General features: G+C 39.3%; 1 protein-coding gene across 1 annotated transcript in view; it reads right to left on the reverse strand.

Annotated features, from left to right (window-relative positions):
* Nucleotides 1-19341, reverse strand: part of ANKUB1 (ankyrin repeat and ubiquitin domain containing 1) — a 32619-nt gene extending 13278 nt beyond the window's left edge. The window contains 3 exon segments of the mRNA XM_008590800.1: nucleotides 7711-7825; nucleotides 9249-9356; nucleotides 19180-19341. Of these exon segments, the coding sequence (XP_008589022.1) occupies nucleotides 7711-7825; nucleotides 9249-9356; nucleotides 19180-19341 (385 nt within the window).
* Between the last annotated feature and the right edge of the window lie 614 nt (nucleotides 19342-19955).

The following is a 19955-nucleotide window of genomic DNA, read 5'->3' on the forward strand; positions in this document are numbered from 1 at the left end:
CAATCCGTTGCCGGACACGGAAAAAAAAAAAAAAAGACAAAAAAAAAAAAAAGAAAAGCCATGTAACTTCTGTGTGTTTCCATTTTCTCACCTGCTCAAAGATTGCATATAATGCTGAAATATTTTTTGCAGCTATCTCAAAGCAATCCTGTGGACATTGATTTAATGCTGATGTATATACATTACCACATAAACAAAAGCCATCATATTAGAAGAGGAAACTAAGGAAACCATGGCAAGACAAATAGCCTTCTTGGGCCTTTAGCTTACAAGTGATTGGTGAGGGAGTTGAATGATGCTCACCAGCTAATCCAATTGTTCTGTCCTCCATGAAACAGGAACTGTTCTGTGTTATGGACATAAATGTAATTCACTGCTGCTGGAGAATTTATTGCTTGCTCCTCAAAAGTCTACCCTTTCCTGATTTTCATGACATCACATTCTCTTTGTCCCTCAGGTTGGTGATTTCTAGGAATCATTCCTTCAGCCTTCTGCTCTTCTCACTCTACACATCCCCCTGGGATAAAATCTAAACTCTTCCCAATCTGCCCACCCCAGGCTCTCTTGCCTCCCCCTGCACTGCCTCATTCACTCTGTTCTGGCCACCTTGATCTTTCACCTGTCCTTCAAACACACCGAGTCCACTCCCATCTCAGCACCTAACAATTTAAAATTTCTTTTGCTTGAAAAGGTCTTCATCTAGATTTTTCACAGGGCTGTGTCCTTTTTATTCAACTTTCAATTAAAAAATTATGTCCTCACAGAGGACACCTCTTGGCCACCATAGCTAAAGCAATGTCTGCTGCCACTGCCTCCTCCCCGCCATTGCTCTTCATCCGATGACCTTATTTGTACATCTTTGTACCCCTATTATGAGTACTTGAAATCATTTTACTTGTTTGGAGATTTTTTTCATGTTTGCATTAAAAGGAAAGTTCCTTCAGGACTTGCCACACAGCCTGGCACCTGGTAAATGCTCACTGAACACTTGTTGGCCAGTTAACTGCCGATCTCAGTGATGCTAATGACTTCACTGACCACCCAGATACCACTCACTCCCAAGCCCAAATCTCCAGTCCGGGCCTCAATTCCAGCTCCAGTTTCCCATTGCTGGGGCTAGGTGCCAGCTAAGGGACTGCAGTATAACCCCATCATTCTAAAAGACAACTTGCATCTTTCACCCCCAACCTGCTTTTCCTCCTGTGTTCTTTGTCTCGGTTGTTGTCACATCTTTATTGCTAGCTAAGCTAAAACTTGGGAGTTGGTGTTTATCCTTCCCATTTTTTCATGAGTGTTTTTCATCTAAACAATCACTTAGGTCTGACAAATTTACCTCACAAATGTTGAAGAACTCTGTTTCCTTGTCTCCATCTCAACCAGCTCTGCCCTATTTCAGCCCTAGATAATTTCTCACCTAAATCTACTCCAGGAAGCTCCCTACAACCTCCCCTTCTCTTTATTCAGTTCTCTGCTCAAACGTCATCTCCTTTTCTGAGCAACTATCTAAAATAGCCTCCCCCAACCCCCACCTTACTGCATCAGTCTTTGTTCCTGTATCCTGCTTTCTTTGACTTCATAGTTCTTACCTCTAAGTAAAATGAGATATTTTTCTGTTTGCTTGAGGTGCTTGCCTCCCCCACTGAAATGCAAGCTTCAAGAGGATAGGGACAGTGCCACCATGCCTGCTTTCCCCAGTGGTGCTGACTCATGGGGATTCTCAGTAAATATTTGTTGAATGAAGTTCTGGTCCATTGTCCCAGTACCTTCTAGACATGTGCTGCCCTTCTAACCTAGCAGGCTGGTCCGTACTTCTCTGTGCACCCAACCTTTTTCCATCCTTGGGGACTTTTAAACTGTGCTTATCTTTGTGGGTTGGGATTTCATAACACCAGTAATCTTAGAGTCACAGAAGGGTGAAGATAGAAAGGTCTCAAAGACCAGTCCACTCAGTTGTCCTTTTTTATAAACTCGGAAGGTGAGTCCCAGAGAGATGAACTGCCTGAAGTTACTCAGCTAGCTGGGAGTAGAAATTGGCCTCAGATTTATGTCTTTAGGACTCTTTCTAATTCCTAGAAAGCCTCCTCCTTTCGAATGCCCTTCTCTTTCTTTCCTTTCTACTTCCCCTATCTTTCCACAGATAGCCACATGATGACAGGCAGGTCTCCTGCTGGTCACCCTCTTTCCAGACGTTCTTCGATGCTGTAACCTGTAATCTTGAAGTGGGCTCTTCCTCCGTGACTCCTTCCTTGGGTTGGATTTCTCGACTATGGACTTGCTCTCTCTTCTGGGTTGGTTCCGATTTGCACATGTGCTTACTCACCGAGCCTGACCTGCTTACTGCCCTCACCCCTAACCTGCCTCAGCCCTCACAAACCTGGCCTCAGCTTGGACAGCTCACTCTTCTTGGTAGAGAATTATGGAATTATTCTGTAGAGACAAAGAGGGGGTTCTGTAGCTATTCTGTAGAAATAGTGATAAACAGATTTCTAAAATATGGCCCATACTTGCCACAGTAGATTAAGTTTCTCTGAAGCTTCTTGCTGTACCTAAATTTTCTTATAAAATGTTTCATTCCCATGGGTAGCTCTGGAAACAAAGAACTTTGAACACTGCTCCAGGTGCATTTATTTTATCCCCCTGACTTGAATGATTTGCTATGATTTTAGTTTACTGTGAAAATCACTCACAGATGAGCCGTGGAAAGCTTTAGCCTGGTCCTGTACCCTAGCCTACTCGGTCTTTCACAGCTGAGGCCACACAGCCTCATTTGAAGGATCCAGGTCCAAGGAATAATCTTAATATCAGTAGGAGGGAATGTGTTACGATTCCAGGCCAGTAGCTCAGAGGTTTGGTGGGAAGTTGTCGTTCCTGTTCATCCTGCTCAGATGTTCTAGTGACTTGTCCTATTCTTTCTGACCAAGTCCCCACCTTGTGCCCCATATCATGGAAACCAATATTCTACCTGACCTTTTAGGTTTTAGGATTTAGGGTCCATCCCTGAATTTCCTACTCTGAACTCCAATACCTGAGGTTAGATTTCTGTTACCTGTCAGAGCTTCCAGTGTCAACAACCTGCTTGTCTTGTTTTCCCCCTCTGTGTCATTCATTCATTACCTTGGTGCTATGGTTCACCTACCAGGTCCCTGCTGGATCTCCCTGATGGTCACTCTCTGCCTTCCTCAGCCTTACCAATCAACATTGGCAGGCTGACCTGCCTATTCCAGGACTTCCATTAACAGGACTTATTTGAGGCAAACTCCCTCTGCTAGATATCTGCATATGGGTTTTTCCTGACCTGTCTGTCCTTCCCTAGGTGGTTGCCTAGCCCCAGGGTCTCAGCTATCCCTAGCTCAACCTGCCTACTGCTGATGAGCCCTGATGCTGAAAACTGCAGAGAAAGCTGTATGACTTAAATCTTCTTTAAAATCAGTGGGGCACATCCGTCAAGCCCTATATTTTATTCCTCTTCAGTTCTCTGTCAGGTAGCAAATATTACAGGTGTTATGACTATCAATTCAGTTCCTTGCAATGAAGCAGTCCTAACTTCTCAAAGAAGAAAGATAACAATGAATGGTTTTTCTCTTAATGTTCAAATTTTGAATATCCAGATAATTTCTAGGCAAGTTACCCAGAACTATCTATTAGATAATCCTTTCATCCCTACTGATTCTTTTTTTCTTCCCCCTGGAAGATAGCTGGTATGGGTATCTGAACCCTTGACCTTGGTGTTATAACACTGTGCTCTGACAAACTGGCTAACCAGCCCCTATTGATTCTTAATGCCTTCTTTGTCACACATTAAATTCCTTCATAAGCTTAGAAATTTTGTTAGAAAATAGAAATTTACTTGAAAAATGCTATGTTGCTCTAGAAAATCCAACTAAAAGCTATTACTGAAAAGAGAGTAAAACAAATGAGACGTAAGCATTAGGGCCTCTAATTCTCTATTTTTTACTTTGTTTATTTATTTATTTATTGTAGGGTAGTCAAGTGAAATAGTGTGAGTGGAGAAGGAACAAAGAAGTCTCTAACTGGTTTAGTTCTATATTCTTAATTTTAGATTCTCTTTTTTTGTTGAAGAGGACCCAAAAAATTGTGTGAGCATTATGAAACCTAGATCCACCCACTCTTTACTTGCAAACGTATCTACCATGCTCAGGCCACACAGGAAAGCAGATGGAAGCAACAGTGCCTCTTCCAGGCAATCGTCCCCAGTGTCTCCCCATGTGGTCATTACCTCCCAAGTTTCCGAATCCCTCATTCATACCCTCAGGATCAATATCTACCTATTTGATTTGGACTTTTTCTTCTTGAGTATGGAAACCATTTCTCTGGTTTGGCTTTCCCTGACAGGGGAAACAAAATAAAACGTTAATTAGAACTTGAAGGGCATCAATAAAGTCATATCGGTTTGACAGGATAAACTGTTGGAAAGAATTCAGTCCTGGGTATATGATTACCATTTATGAGAAGTATGACCTTGATCACGTCACTTAACTTCTCTGAGCCTCAGTTTTCTCATCAATGAAAGGAATTAAAATGGCACAGTAGATCTCCCTTGGCCTAAAGGCTGGTAGAGGCACCCTGGAGCCAGCCAAATTTCAAGGTCTAAGCTGACACAACCCTGTTCCTGGAATGGTTTCTCAAATGCAATGTGCTCAGGCTGGCCATAAATACCTGCCATGAGGCAATTACAGTGGTAAGTCCCAACTGGCATCATTCTGTAAAGAAAAGGCATTCGTTTATTCACTCATTTGTTTAGGCACACCTTGTCTTAGAAAAGATGAATGTCAGTTTATAAGCATATATACAATATAGACAACAACAAGCAAATAAGCATGTAGATAAGCTAGAAGAAAGAAAAAGCTAGCGCAGAGACTTCAGAGCTCTGGGACAACCTGGAGGGAAGCTGGTTGAGGACTCCTTTACCATCTAGTTAGGTGGCTGTCTGCTTAAGGAACACTGGTTACGCTCTAGGCAAAGATATGAAGCAGGCCAAAGGGTTCTTCCTCCTCTCCCCTTGTGGCCCTTCTTTTCTTGCCTACATGTATTCTTACGGTGCCAAAGAAGTCTCCCCGGGTCATGGTATCTGAACCCTTGACCTTGGTGTTATAACACTGTGCTCATATAAATGGCGACATTTTATTATTTTTTTATTTTATTATTTTTTTTATAAGATGACCGGTAAGGGGATCATAACCCTTGACTTGTTGTGAGCACCACGCTCTCCCGAGTGAGCTAACCGGCCATCCCTACATAGGGATCCGAACCCGTGGCCTTGGTGTTATCAGCACCGCACTCTCCCGAGTGAGCCACGGGCTGGCCCCAAACGGCGACATTTTAAAATGAGATTGCACAAAGCAAGGTTTGGAACAGATTGTATCATATGCTCCTTGTGCAGTAAAAAGGGGAAAAGAATATGTGCTTGAACTTACTTCTATGTGAACTTAAAATATATTTTGAAAGAAAAAAAAGATAAAGTGGTCTGAGTTTTCTCTTTCATCCTGAGGACATTAACAAATCCTGCTTTGAGAACAAGATATGGCAGGGCTGTGAGACACTTCTTATTTCTTAGTTAGCATACAGACCTAGACACAAGAGTGAAGTGTTGATAATTTGCATCCACACTGTGCTTATGGAAGTTTCAGTTTCGAGACAACTCCTCCATGTGTTGTGATTTAATTCAGAAATGTTTTTGATTCTAAATCTTCATAACAATGATGGCTGCTCATGGAGAGAGAACTGAATGCTTTGGAGGGACAGGAGAGAGAGGGAGACTTACCCCTACTCATCCTTGTATACTTCTGATATTTAAACCATGTAAATGTATTAACTATTTTAAAATAAATAAGTAAAGTTAACAGATTGCATATAAAAATCTAGATTTCCATTTTTCTCTTGAAAAGCTGCAAAATCTGGTATCAAAGAACCCTAGTGCTGAGTAGTAGCTCATGTAAGCCCCATCATATTCTGGGCAGGGTTCAGCCTCCGGCAAGCACACAAAACAGGTATGTGCTTTATAGTGATGTACTCTGGGGACAATTTCTAGAATTTTACTTCTTCTGATCAAAAACAGAGACAGGGCCGGCCCGGTGGCTCACTTGGGAGAGTGTGGTGCTGATAACACCAAGGCCCTGGGTTCGGATCCCATATAGGGATGGCCGGTTTGCTCACTGGCTGAGCGTGGTGCTGACAACACCAAATCAAGGGTTAAGATCCCCTTACCGGTCATCTTTTAAAAAAAAAAAAAAAAAACAGAGACAATAGTTGATGTTTTGAGAGCCTCTCCTGACTGCCTGCTCTGTGGATTTCAGGCTTGCTTAGCCACACCCACAGTTGTGTAACCAATTCTTTGTTTAAAATAAAAATCCATATGTACGTTAAAAAAAGTTTTGAGAGCCTCCATCTTTTAAAATAAAATAATATGAAAGAATAATGCAGAAGTATCAGTAAATAAATAATGCAGGAGAAGTACTGATAAATGCAAATTCAGCAGTTATATAAAGCAAAACTACTTAAGGATGCCTACAAAGCCCTATGTATATGTTGGGAGAACTCAAATTCCATTGCAACCAATGTTACAGTACAGCGCGTTACCTAAAGATGTGCTAATTGTCAGTAAAGACCTCTTCATCTCAAACAATAATTTCTATAAGGCTTGAACCATTGTCTAGTGTGGTTAAAACAAATTTTACAGTCTTTTGAGTTTGTCTTATTGATGTCTGTCTCCAGCATACGTGACCTGGAAGTACAGTGTTTAAAGTAAAGTTGTAATCTGTCTATCACAAGTAAATGCCAGTCTGCAAGGCAGCTTTTCTGCCTGCACATTATTGGTTTCACACTGTTAAAAAGATTGTTTTAATATAAATGGCGACATTTTATTATTTTTTTATTTTATTATTTTTTTTATAAGATGACCGGTAAGGGGATCATAACCCTTGACTTGTTGTGAGCACCACGCTCTCCCGAGTGAGCTAACCGGCCATCCCTACATAGGGATCCGAACCCGTGGCCTTGGTGTTATCAGCACCGCACTCTCCCGAGTGAGCCACGGGCTGGCTCCAAACGGCGACATTTTAAAATGAGATTGCACAAAGCAAGGTTTGGAACAGATTGTATCATATGCTCCTTGTGCAGTAAAAAGGGGAAAAGAATATGTGCTTGAACTTACTTCTATGTGAACTTAAAATATATTTTGAAAGAAAAAAAAGATAAAGTGGTCTGAGTTTTCTCTTTCATCCTGAGGACATTAACAAATCCTGCTTTGAGAACAAGATATGGCAGGGCTGTGAGACACTTCTTATTTCTTAGTTAGCATACAGACCTAGACACAAGAGTGAAGTGTTGATAATTTGCATCCACACTGTGCTTATGGAAGTTTCAGTTTCGAGACAACTCCTCCATGTGTTGTGATTTAATTCAGAAATGTTTTTGATTCTAAATCTTCATAACAATGATGGCTGCTCATGGAGAGAGAACTGAATGCTTTGGAGGGACAGGAGAGAGAGGGAGACTTACCCCTACTCATCCTTGTATACTTCTGATATTTAAACCATGTAAATGTATTAACTATTTTAAAATAAATAAGTAAAGTTAACAGATTGCATATAAAAATCTAGATTTCCATTTTTCTCTTGAAAAGCTGCAAAATCTGGTATCAAAGAACCCTAGTGCTGAGTAGTAGCTGATATCAAATATAGTGGGAAGTGCTGATATCAGTCTGGTAGTCCCTGAGGGTGTTGCAGTCATACATCTCCAGTCCCTTTGGGGTCCATAGACAGTAGACACTCACAGGGAAGCCACATCTCAGAGTTACCAGTGTTCTCTGTGGAGTATACTATACAGCAAATGTATTTCACAGGGCCTGGTTTTCCAAAGCCTTGCAGTTTCAAATATTGACCTTACAAAAAACAAGAAATTTTCCCCAGGCTATTGGTCTCTGTTGTAAGATAAAGAGTTGTAACACAGCAAGGCTGCTGGTTCAAAGACAGACAGGTTACTGATTGATATGTAAAGTACTGGGAAATTGCGTAAGAAGAGAATGTTTGCTAAGATCAAGCTTTTGTTGGTGGATCACTTAATTGCCTAATAGAATGTCATCTGGCTTGTTTCACTGAAAGTTACCAGCCTATATTGTTAAACTATAACCCCACTTATGTCCCTTGCTGTAATTTCCTGGGCTGAAGAATAAATGCAGGAAGAAAACCCCAATTCGGGGTTAATTTCCCAAATGAAAGGAATGCCTCTCTCTTAAGCATTTGGGGAAATTAACCACTTTGGGGCTTCTAACTGCTCAGAAGAGATGGGCTTTGAGTAACCCTTTGCAGCTCCGTCACCCAGGGGAAGAGGGGTGACAAATCTGTGGGGAGCAAAGCAACAGTTCTCAGATCAGACACTTTTCTATCAAGAAGGGAAATGCTCTCCATTATTGACATTGTCTCTTAGGTTACAGCATTGAACACATAGAGAGTAGGCTTGTCTTCTTCCTAAAGGGAGAGAAATAGGGAGAACTCATTGTCTGGAGGCTGAGATGAGGGACAGACCTTTCAGAGGGTGGCTCTGAGCACCCTCTAGCTCCACATCATGGGTGTGAAGGGGAAAAGCAAAGGCCAGTCAAGTTTACTCTGACTTCTGGTCTGAGTCTTACTCTTCGTCCTGAGGATATCAGTGAGTCCCCGTACTTAGAGTGAGGTGAAGGAGACTTGACCATCTCCTTCAAGACCTATCTTACTTATTCTATAGACCCAGATACATGAGAGGAGTGTTGATCATTTATATCCATGCTGTGCTTATAGAGGTGTTAGTTTAGAAAAACACTCCTTCATCAGGCTGCACTTTAATTCAGAAATACTGTGGATTCTAAAACCTCAGTCAATTTTAAAAATCCTTTCTGAGAGGCTATCTTTAGGTAGTGGAGCTAAGCTGAGGGTGGGAGGGGAGTTTTTGCTTATCATTTTATGCTCTTCATTGTCTATATGGTTTGACTTTTTTTTAATAACCACATGTATTTACTTTTACTATTTAAAAAGGGAAATATTAAATATAGGTTAAAAAACATTTCCTTTGTTCCTTTTATTTTACAATCTAAACAGAAAAGCAAGTGGAACTGAGATATCTGAACTAGAGTTTGGGGAAAATATTGATCCTTCTGTTAACAGTTTCACAAGCCAAACCAAAACTAAAAACAGAGCAAATGGGAGAAAAGGGAAGAAGGCGGGGAGGAAAAAATCTGTGGGGAGCAAAGCAACAGTTCTCAGATCAGACACTTTTCTATCAAGAAGGGAAATGCTCTCCATTATCGACATTGTCTCTTAGGTTACAGCATTGAACACATAGAGAGTAGGCTTGTCTTCTTCCTAAAGGGAGAGAAATAGGAAGAACTCATTGTCTGGAGGCTGAGATGAGGGACAGACCTTTCAGAGGGTGGCTCTGAGCACCCTCTAGCTCCACATCATGGGTGTGAAGGGGAAAAGCAAAGGCCAGTCAAGTTTACTCTGACTTCTGGTCTGAGTCTTACTCTTCGTCCTGAGGATATCAGTGAGTCCCCGTACTTAGAGTGAGGTGAAGGAGACTTGACCATCTCCTTCAAGACCTATCTTACTTATTCTATAGACCCAGATACATGAGAGGAGTGTTGATCATTTATATCCATGCTGTGCTTATAGAGGTGTTAGTTTAGAAAAACACTCCTTCATCAGGCTGCACTTTAATTCAGAAATACTGTGGATTCTAAAACCTCAGTCAATTTTAAAAATCCTTTCTGAGAGGCTATCTTTAGGTAGTGGAGCTAAGCTGAGGGTGGGAGGGGAGTTTTTGCTTATCATTTTATGCTCTTCATTGTCTATATGGTTTGACTTTTTTTTAATAACCACATGTATTTACTTTTACTATTTAAAAAGGGAAATATTAAATATAGGTTAAAAAACATTTCCTTTGTTCCTTTTATTTTACAATCTAAACAGAAAAGCAAGTGGAACTGAGATATCTGAACTAGAGTTTGGGGAAAATATTGATCCTTCTGTTAACAGTTTCACAAGCCAAACCAAAACTAAAAACAGAGCAAATGGGAGAAAAGGGAAGAAGGCGGGGAGGAAAAGATGATTAACATTTCCACTTTTCTAACAAAAGATGAAACTGGCCTTACTTCCTCTTTAGCAAATTGAGGACAATAATGTTTTTCTTCAATGGTCTGTTGTTGGCTTGACAGATATAAGTGCCTGGTGCTGCTGCTGAATGCCCCAGTAATGCGGGGCTCTCACAGAGGCTGGCACCTGGCCTCCAGGTTCTTCACGGCTACTGCAGCCAGTCACTGCTGTCTTGCCCCTCCTGGATTTTCTACCCCTCTTTCTCCCATCAGAATTCCTCTGTGGCTTCTCCAGCAGCCCCTCCTTGCTGCAGACTTATAATACATTAAATTTATTTCCCTCCTCCCAGATAACACATTGCTGTAGTATAATCAACATGCAGATCTCTTTGAAAAAGCCTTTTGAGGAGTGATACTATTGATGAAATTTAAGACTGCAATGCTCTGATCAGGGGCCCATCTGACTGACTCAAATCACTGGAAGCAGGTTCAGGCCCTCTGCTGCGGCGCATAAAGCCAGCTTAGTAAGCTAAGCTACTCCCTCAGCCTAAAGTGCTTAGAACAGTTTTCCACAGTAGTTTCTCATAAAGCCACTCAATACAAATTAAAAGGACACAGGATTCACTCTTTCCCTTTTGCCATGCTCATGCTTTCCTATGGCTCCATAAGGCAAGCGTCTGCCCAAGCTAATCCACGTAACACTTATGGGCAGGCAGAAATTCCTGTGAAAAGCGAGTAAAAAGATAGTGGGGAAGCAAGAAAAATTATATTTTATATAATTATAAAAATATATTTTGTGTTATAGTTGTTCCTTATTTCTTTAAAGATTCCTCTGTTTCTCTTTAGCCTCAGTATGGGTACTAATTTATATTTAGAATTAAACACAAACAAATAAATTAAATGCAAACAAATGAAATAACATGACAAAATATCAAAGGCCCAAGTCACTCTTTTTTTTTTTTTTTTAAAGATGACCGGTAAGGGGATCTTAACCCTTGACTTGGTGTTGTCAGCACCACGCTCTCCCAAGTGAGCCACGGGCCGGCCCCCAAGTCACTCTTAATAGTTAACTGGTTACTATATGATGTTAGATAAGTAAGTTAAAAAGAAGTTTCTCAGAATACGAATAATCATGTACTTATACCTATAAAGATAAGTATCTACAATAACAAGGGAGATTTGCAAAATATCTGGCAATCTTTAGATGAAAATCGAAAGTGCAGGGAGGAAAATATTATTAATTAACTAATGAAGACAGTTCTTTTTTCTTTTTCCCTAAGTAATAGACTTTCTTTTTATAGCAGTTTTAGGTTTACAGAGAAATTGAGCAGAAAGTACAGATGGTTTCCATGCCCTCCCCACCCCCCACAGTTTCTCCTACTATTGACATGAGTGTGGTACATTTGTTACAATTATGAACCAATATTGATATATTATTATTAACTCAATTTTACATTAGTGTTCTCTCTTTGTTTTGTACAGTTCTATGTGTTTTACCAAATGTATAATGTCATATTTTCACCATTACCGTATCATACAGAATAGTTTCACTGCCCTAAACATTTTCTGTACTCCACCTATTCATCCTTCCTCTCTGCCCCCTGCTTTGAAACCCTGGCAACCACTGATTTTTTCCCCCATTACTTCAAACATTTATTATTTCTTCATGTTGGGAACACTCAAAATTCTCTCTTCTAGCTAATTGAAAGTATACAAGAAATTGTTGTTAATTATAGTCACCCTACAGTGCTACAGAACATTAGATATTATTCCTCCTATGTAGGTATAACTTTGCATCCGTTAACCAACTTCTCACTACCCCCCCTCACCCCTAACCTTCCCAGACTCTAGTAACAGCAATTCTACTCTCTACTTTTATGTGATCAACTCTCTTAGCTTCCACATATAAGTGAGAACATGAGATATTTCTCTTTCTTTTTTTTTTTTGTCTTTTTCCGTGTCCGGCAACGGATCGCAACCCTCAGTGTTGCCCCCGTACCGGACCGGGACCGGCAACGGGATCGCAACCCTCGGTGTTGCCCCCGTGCCTCGCTCAGCCAGTGAGTGGGAACCGGTCTGTTTGTGGGATCTGAACCCTCAGGCAGGAGTGCCCCCGCGCTTCCCAAGCGGCGCACTATCCAGTGCACCACCGGGCCGGCCCGAGATATTTCTCTTTCTGTTTCTGGCTTACTTCACTTACCATAATGTTCTCCAAACTCATCCATGTTGCCATGAATGACAGGATTTCATTCTTTTTTATGGCTGGATAGTATTCTACTTTGTCTATAAACCACGTTTTCTTTAGCCATTCATCTGTTGATGGACACTTGGGATGATTCCATATCTTGGCTATTGTGAATACTGCTGCAGTAAATATGGGAGTGCAAATATCTCTTTGATATACTGATTTCCTTTCCTTGGGATGTATACCCAGCAGTGGGATTGCTGGAGCATGTGATAGTTCTACTTTTAGCTTTTTGAGGAACCTCTATACTGTTTTCCATAATGACTGAACTAAAATACATTCTCTAGCAGTGTATTAGAGTTTCCCTTTCTCCACATCCTTGCCAGCATTTGTTATTCTCTGTCTTTTTGATAATAGCCAGTCTAGATGGGGGGAGGTGAAATCTCGTGGTTTTGATGTGCATTTCCCTGATGATTCCTGATGTTGAGCATTTTTTTCATATATCTGTTGGCCATTTGTATGTCTTCTTTTGAGAAATGTCTGTTCAGCTCATTTGTCCATTTTTTAATCAGACCATTTGTTTTTGTTTTATTGGGTTTTTGTTGTTTTTGTTGTTGTTTTGTTTGCTCTTTGCTGTGCAGAAGCTTTTTAGTTAGATATAATCCCATCGTCTAATTTCGCTTTTGTTGCCTGTGCTTCTGAGATTCTCTTTATAAAGTCTTTGCCCAGCCCAATGTCCTGAATTGTTTCTTCTGTTTTGTTCATGGTTTGTGGTCTTACATTTAAGTTTTTAGTCCATTTTGAGTTGATATTTGTATATGGTGAGAGAGAGGGGTCTAGTTTTTTTCTTCTGCCTGTGGATATTCAGTTTTCTCAGCACCACTTGTTTAAGATACTGTCCTTTCCCTAATGAAAGGACAAAAATAGTTGGCTGTAAATAATGACTTTATTTCTGTGTTCTCTATTCTATTCTCTTGGTCTGTGTGTCTGTTTTTATGCCAGTATTATGCTGTTTTGGTTACTACAGCTTTGTAGTATAATTTGAAGTCAGGTAAAGTGATGCCTCCAGCTTTATTCATTTTGCTCCAGATTGCTTTGGCTATTCAGGGTTTTTTGTGGTTCTATCTGAATTTTAGGATTGTTTTTTCTATTTCTGTGAAGAATGGTGTTGATATTTTGATAGGGATCGCATTGAACCTGTAGATCACTTTTGGTAGTATGGTCATTTTCACAATATTAATTCTTCCCAACCAGGAACATGGATGTCTTTCTATTTCTTTGTGTCCTCTTCAATTTCTTTGTAGCCAAGTTCTTAAGTCTCAAGAAAATTAACAACAACTGCAGAGTCTGTACCCCCTTTTTTTTAGCATCCAGAAACTTTTTATCATATAAATAAACAATAAATGTCGAACAACACCCTAGGCCCATTTTATCCATAATGTACCTGGAACATAGTTCTCATTGCATTATTTTAACTCTTCATATCAGCAATTTTATAACCCTTGTTTATGTGGAAAAACACATTTTAAGTTCTAGTTGGAGCCACTTCTTTATGTTGGTTGTATGAAGAGGAAGCAGGTAGATGTTGACTAATAGCAACTTGCTAACTCACCTTATCAACATAAAAGAAAGCATTTCTGTACCTCTCTATCTTCATGATACTTCTCCCCAAAAGTAGTCCAAATCAGGGAAGGCTGGTCAGTTATTCCCAAGGAAGTCAGATGCTATTAAATGAATAATACTACACACAAACAAACCAAGACACAAACATACCAAGACATAGTAGGAGATACACACAAAGTGTCTTACTTTTCAATGAAAACAAATACATTCTATTTCATGGCAATAATTCTACTTTTGTCTTAAAAAAATGCAAACTCAATGTAAATACATACATGCATAATAATAAAAAAAGGAGAAGTTGAAAAGAAACAGACTAAAAAAAACCAAGTTAATGCAAGTTTTGAGCACTACTGTATTTTTTTCTCAAGTTCTGCTTTTTTATGTTTTGCTATTTTGGAGTTGCAGTACCAAATAAGCAGAAAATTGCCCCAACTATTCCGGAGTGAACAAAAAGGAGAAATAATGTTTGTTTTTGTTGAACTAATTCCAGTCAAGATGTCTTCATAAACTTCTCTTGTATGGTAATCATCCTGAAGAGGTTATACTTGGAGTTTAGAACACTGAATTAAAGCACCTTTCTTCACCAAATTCTTTTTATACTTTTTGTTATCTCTCACCTTAGAAAAGATAGCCATTTGTGAGATACGTATTTTTGTGTGTAATTTGTACATTTTAAAGAAACATTTATGTAGGCTTTTATATATAAAAAAGTTAACATTAACAGTGCCTTTTGAAAGCTAAAATGTATGTCATTTTGAATATATTTTAGACCTATCAGTATAGTATAAATTTCTCCAACTTGTCTAATAGATTTCTACTCAATGGTACTATAATTAACTCAATCCTTCACCATAAAACAGCTTTCACAACATTCCAAGGATGTCAGAAGGAATTAACTAAGTTTTTACCCCAGTACTTGGTTGGTGGAAGCCTGGTTACAGAAGGGGGCAGGAAAACCAGGAGGAGTCTTAGGCAGGCTGAGCCTACCTCATGCTCTAGAAGGCACAACCTGTCAGATAGTTGCCCCTTTTGCGGAAGGGGATGGATGTGTGATGAGGTGCTCCCAATCAATCCTACCCACCCCCACTTCAAGCTAGAAGCCAGTAAGGCAGAGAAGCAGCAGACACAGGGAATCCTTCCGGCAACTGCAGTTCTGAAGCATCGCTGGCCTGGCAGCAGGGCTGGCAGCACGTCCAGTGCCTGCTTTGAAGGCTGAGTGGGGACTTCCTGGACTAGTTCTGGGGCATGATTTAGATGTTGTTTCTGGCTGCATAATCTCTGAGGCTGATTCTCCAGTCTTCCGGGCAAGACCGTGAACTACCCAATTAGCCTTTCGATATGTTTATTTTCTGCTTAAATTATCCAGGGTTTGTTTCTGCTACTTGCAGCTAAGAACCCTGATGCTGGATAGGGAAAAAGACAAGAATACCATGAAGTGTTTTGCCTTGAGAGGAGGGCGGTGGGGGAGATGTCACACTAAGGAGAAAATCCAATCAATCCCTGAAATCCATCTCAATACCTTGCTATGAAGTTTTGCACAACAATCCTATATCTTCTTGTTAATATTCATTCTTTACCTCTCAAGTCCTTTATTAGCTCATTCATTCAACGTATACTTAAGTAGAGCTTACTATGTGCCAGGTACTCTTCTGACACTGGGTGACAACAGCGAACAAAACTCAAGCAATCATTTCCACGATAACATGGGTAAAATGAAGGAGGCTAATGTGATAGCACCTCTGCATGCTGGGCAAAAATCCATGCTTTTGAAATGCCTCATTCCATGGTTTACAGGAACAAAATGACCTGCAGCAGCATCAGCAATGCATAGTCAGGACTGACTCCTGTGTTAATAGAACTTGAACATACATGTCACAGAAAATATTTCTTATGGCTTCCGTAAGAGTTATTTTCCAAAGGAGCAAAAGTGAATGCAGTGTTCTTTCCCTACTCTTCTTATATAGCACCCCCTATTCACTTTTTCAAATATGTTTATATTATCATTATAGGAAAATGTGTAATATGCAAAGAAACTGGAAAAAGTATTGACTATTTTTAAAATGTATTTAAGGGTAGATAACCTCTGTTTTATCTAATGTCTTTTCCTCTTTCCACACAAGCAAAATCTTATAATCCACACAAAAATAGAAGCACAATAAATAAACCAAATAGCCTGGATTTATTTCATGACACATAAGATCTACTTGTATTTTTTTTTTTTTTAAATAACTGCTTACTTGCCAAGTTTTTGAACTTTGCAAAAGTTTTCGATTCACATCATGGTATTTCTAAGTTGTGCCAAAATAAATTGAGAGACTCTAGCTTTCCTAGATTCTCGGAAGGTAGAACTAACTTGCACAAAGTATTGTAGTTAAATAAGAAAGGTACTACTTAAATTTGTATATTTTTATGCAATAAAGCAATAAAATGACTTAGAAAGAAGCCTTTGGTTATCTGAGATAGATCAAACATGGTATAAAGCTGGTATGACTGCATTCTTTGATGCATGGGATATTTTCATGAAGAATTTTTGTCATTGTAACCCATTTAGGGCTGTTATTGTACAGATACAAGGGCACTTCAAAAAGTTTGTGGGAAAATAGAATTAAAGATATTATGAATCTTTTCATGAATTTTTGGAAGTACCCTTGTACAGTAAATAATAAGGATTTTTGGAATAGGCCTGTTTTATTATCTAAACTAAATAGGAAATAGGTTAAGACGGAAACCAATATTTAGGTAATTCTTTTTCTTCAGACTAAAGATATTATTTTCCTTCCCAAAATTAGTGATAAGAAATTCTCTAAATGTGATTCTACTGGATGGAGTGAAGAGTAAGATCAGTAATATTTCCATGGAACTTGAGAACTTAATTAAACCCTGTTTGTTGGTCAGTCCTGTTTCTCATAATTACATTCTGCCTTAGCTCTGTTGAATAAACCCTTTTACCTCTACATTCTATTCAGTATAAAGCTTGTATCACTGTGATAGATGAAGCTTTATTGGCAGAATTTATGAAGTGTTTTTGCGAGTAAAACTATGAACATAGATTGCTTCTGGAGAGAGAATCTGGGGACCAGAGGTGGGAGACTTTTTACCATATACCCTTTTGTATCTTTTGAATTGAGAACTGTGTGAATGTAGTACCTAGTTAAAAATAAATAAAATTTAGAAATTTCAATAATAAAAATAGTTTTTAGTTAAATAAAAACATACTGTTCATACTCATACACATTTTAACTATATCCCTGAACATGCATCGAATTCCTCTAGCCAACCGAAATGTTAGGATTGAACTTACACCACTATCTCTAAGCAAGCAAACAATAAAAAATCTTGAAACTTATTACTGCCATTACAAAATTCTGGGAAATTTTAGAGGGTTGATCCTATACAGTACCAAAAATGTAGTATGTAAATATATTTAATGATATAAGGAGAAGACATTTAAGAAATGACATGGTGTGAAGTTTAATTCTAGGTGTCAACTTGGTTAGATGAAGGAATGCTGGGAAACCTGGTAAAGCTATCTTTTTAGGTGTGTCCATGAGGGTGTTTCCAGCAGAGATTAGTATGAGAGTCTGAGTGGCCTGGGTGTGAAAGACCCACCCTCAGTGTGGGTGGGAACCATCCAATCCGCTGGGGGTCCGGAGAGAACAAAAGACAGAGGAAAGAGGTGAAGTGCTCTCTCGATCTGCTGGAGCTGGGATACACCCTTCTCTCCTGTCTGTGGACATCAGAGCTCGAGACTCTTCAGCTTTTGGGTTCTGGAACTTACACCAAGGACACCTTCGCTTCCCTGGTTTTGAGGCCTTGGACTTGGACTGAGCCACGCTACCTGTACCCAGTTTATAGACGGCCTATCGTGGGACTCTTCTTCATAGTCACATGAGCTAATCTTCCTAAATCCCTCTCATATAATTATAACGTATCCTATTGATTCTGTCTGTCCAGAGAACCCTGACTAATACACATGGAATTTGGTCTGCTTTAAAAAGTACTATATTTTCTGAGTATCAGAGGGAGAAAATTAGAAGAAATCAGAGTTGTTTTTATTTCCTCCTTTGATTATTAAACATTCTTCAAGAATATGAAAATACATGAGTAAATGCTCATAAAACATCAAAAACATATAAATATGGTCTTTTTGTTTATGTAAGTGGGATCATACAATGCTTATTATTCTGACTTATCTGCACTACTTAATGGTAAATATTGGAGAGTATTCCTTTTAAACATGCATTTAGTCAATCACTAAAACATACTAAAGGAAATAGTTAAGTTTGACTACCAAAAAAATTTTAATGTTAAATATAAGCAAATTTGTGCCCCAGTTAGTGGTGAATGTGTACTTTACTAAGTTCTTGAGGCTCATGTTTTCATATGGGGTAAAAAACTAATACAGAATAATACTTCTACCCTAGAGCAGCCAGTCTTAAATTCTTTGGGCCACCTGTCCTTTTAAAAAATTGTTGAAAGTTAAGGATCATTTACCCAGAAAATCTCCAGGCACATGATTTTGTATATTTTACAATTTGGGGGTTTTGTAAGGTTCCTAAAGCTGAGCCATAGATCCCAAGTTAAGCAGCATTGATTAAGGACACTCTATGCACAGAAAAGGCTATCTCCACTGTATGTACTCCTATCTCGAATGGTTACTCTGGCTGGATTTGGATGCAGAAATGTCCCTTCATTCTTATTATTACTGAGAATTTCTTCTCCTTCCTTACTCCACTGCCCCTAATCATTGTAGCCCCACAGAACAACCTAATCCTCTTCTTCCCATATCAGTATTCCAGATCTGCCCTTGGCCTTGTTCTGTTATTGGTTTGTGATGAGCTCTGTGATGAATAGGTAGGGCAGGCAGCAGAAGGGATAGGGAGAGGGAAGGGGGAGAAGCAGTAAACAAGGGGGAGCTCTATCTAGTCTCCATGTCTTACTTCCCCTTACAGCACAAAGCATTCATGAGGCCAGTTACACAAATGGAAGGGAGGAGAAGCCAAGAGAAGAAAACCTCCAAGTTGTGAAATCACTTTGGTTGAATTATCCACAACTTTATTCAAAATGAGATAACATCGGGCCGGCCTGTGGCTCACTCGGGAGAGTGCGGTGCTGATAACACCAAGGCCCCGGGTTCGGATCCCATACAGGGATGGCCGGTTCGCTCACTGGCTGAGCGTGGTGCTGACAACACCAAGTCGAGGGTTAAGATCCCCTTACCGGTCATCTTTAAAAAAAAAAAAAAATGAGATAACATCTTGGACAAATGTTATTCTGATCATCATACCTTAATAAAGCATTTGAGAGTTGAACAGAAAGATATTCCAACATCAGCAAGACTCCACCTGTCCTCTAGAGTGGCTCCAGCATGCATCAGCTTCAGATAGCACCTGCCTTGTGTGTCTTCAGAGAGAAGAATGTGGAAATAATCCTTAAAAATCAATATCATATTATGAAACAGTACATCTGTACGTTACTAGACCAGAAATGTAATCCCTTTTACATTTTTTCCACTGAACAATATAATTCTTTGGAACAAAGGGAAGAAGTATTAGACAGCGGTGCTTAATTTGGAGTCTATAGGCCTCCAAAAAGTTTATAGATAGAATTTAAATGGGAAAAACTACATCTTCATTTTCATTATGTTTAAATGAAGGTGAGATTTTCCTTCAATTATGTATGTAGGCAACAAAATAATACAGCAGTAGTCGGCTGTGCCTGTGACTTTGTTACCAGCAGAAATCACACTACAGTTGTTGCAGTTATCTGAAAATACTATTTATACTGATCACTAGTTTGAAAGAACAATAGTTATCAGATGTACTGCTAGAACTTGTTAGTTAATGTGTTAATGAAGTCCACATCATTATATCACAAATTTGTTTTTTAATACTTGAAAATTGTATTTCAATATAACTTGTTTCTTTTTTATCATATGTATTTTATTTAATGCATTTAAAGACATCTGAGAAGGAGGCTTCACCAGACTTCCAAAAGGATTTATGACCAATAAAGGTTAAGGTCCCCTCTTTTAGAAGATCTAGATTTCGGTGATCACAGTAA

The sequence above is a fragment of the Galeopterus variegatus genome, unplaced genomic scaffold, assembly GCF_000696425.1.
Source record: "Galeopterus variegatus unplaced genomic scaffold, G_variegatus-3.0.2 Scaffold6374, whole genome shotgun sequence".
Classification (NCBI taxonomy): Eukaryota; Metazoa; Chordata; class Mammalia; order Dermoptera; family Cynocephalidae; genus Galeopterus; species Galeopterus variegatus.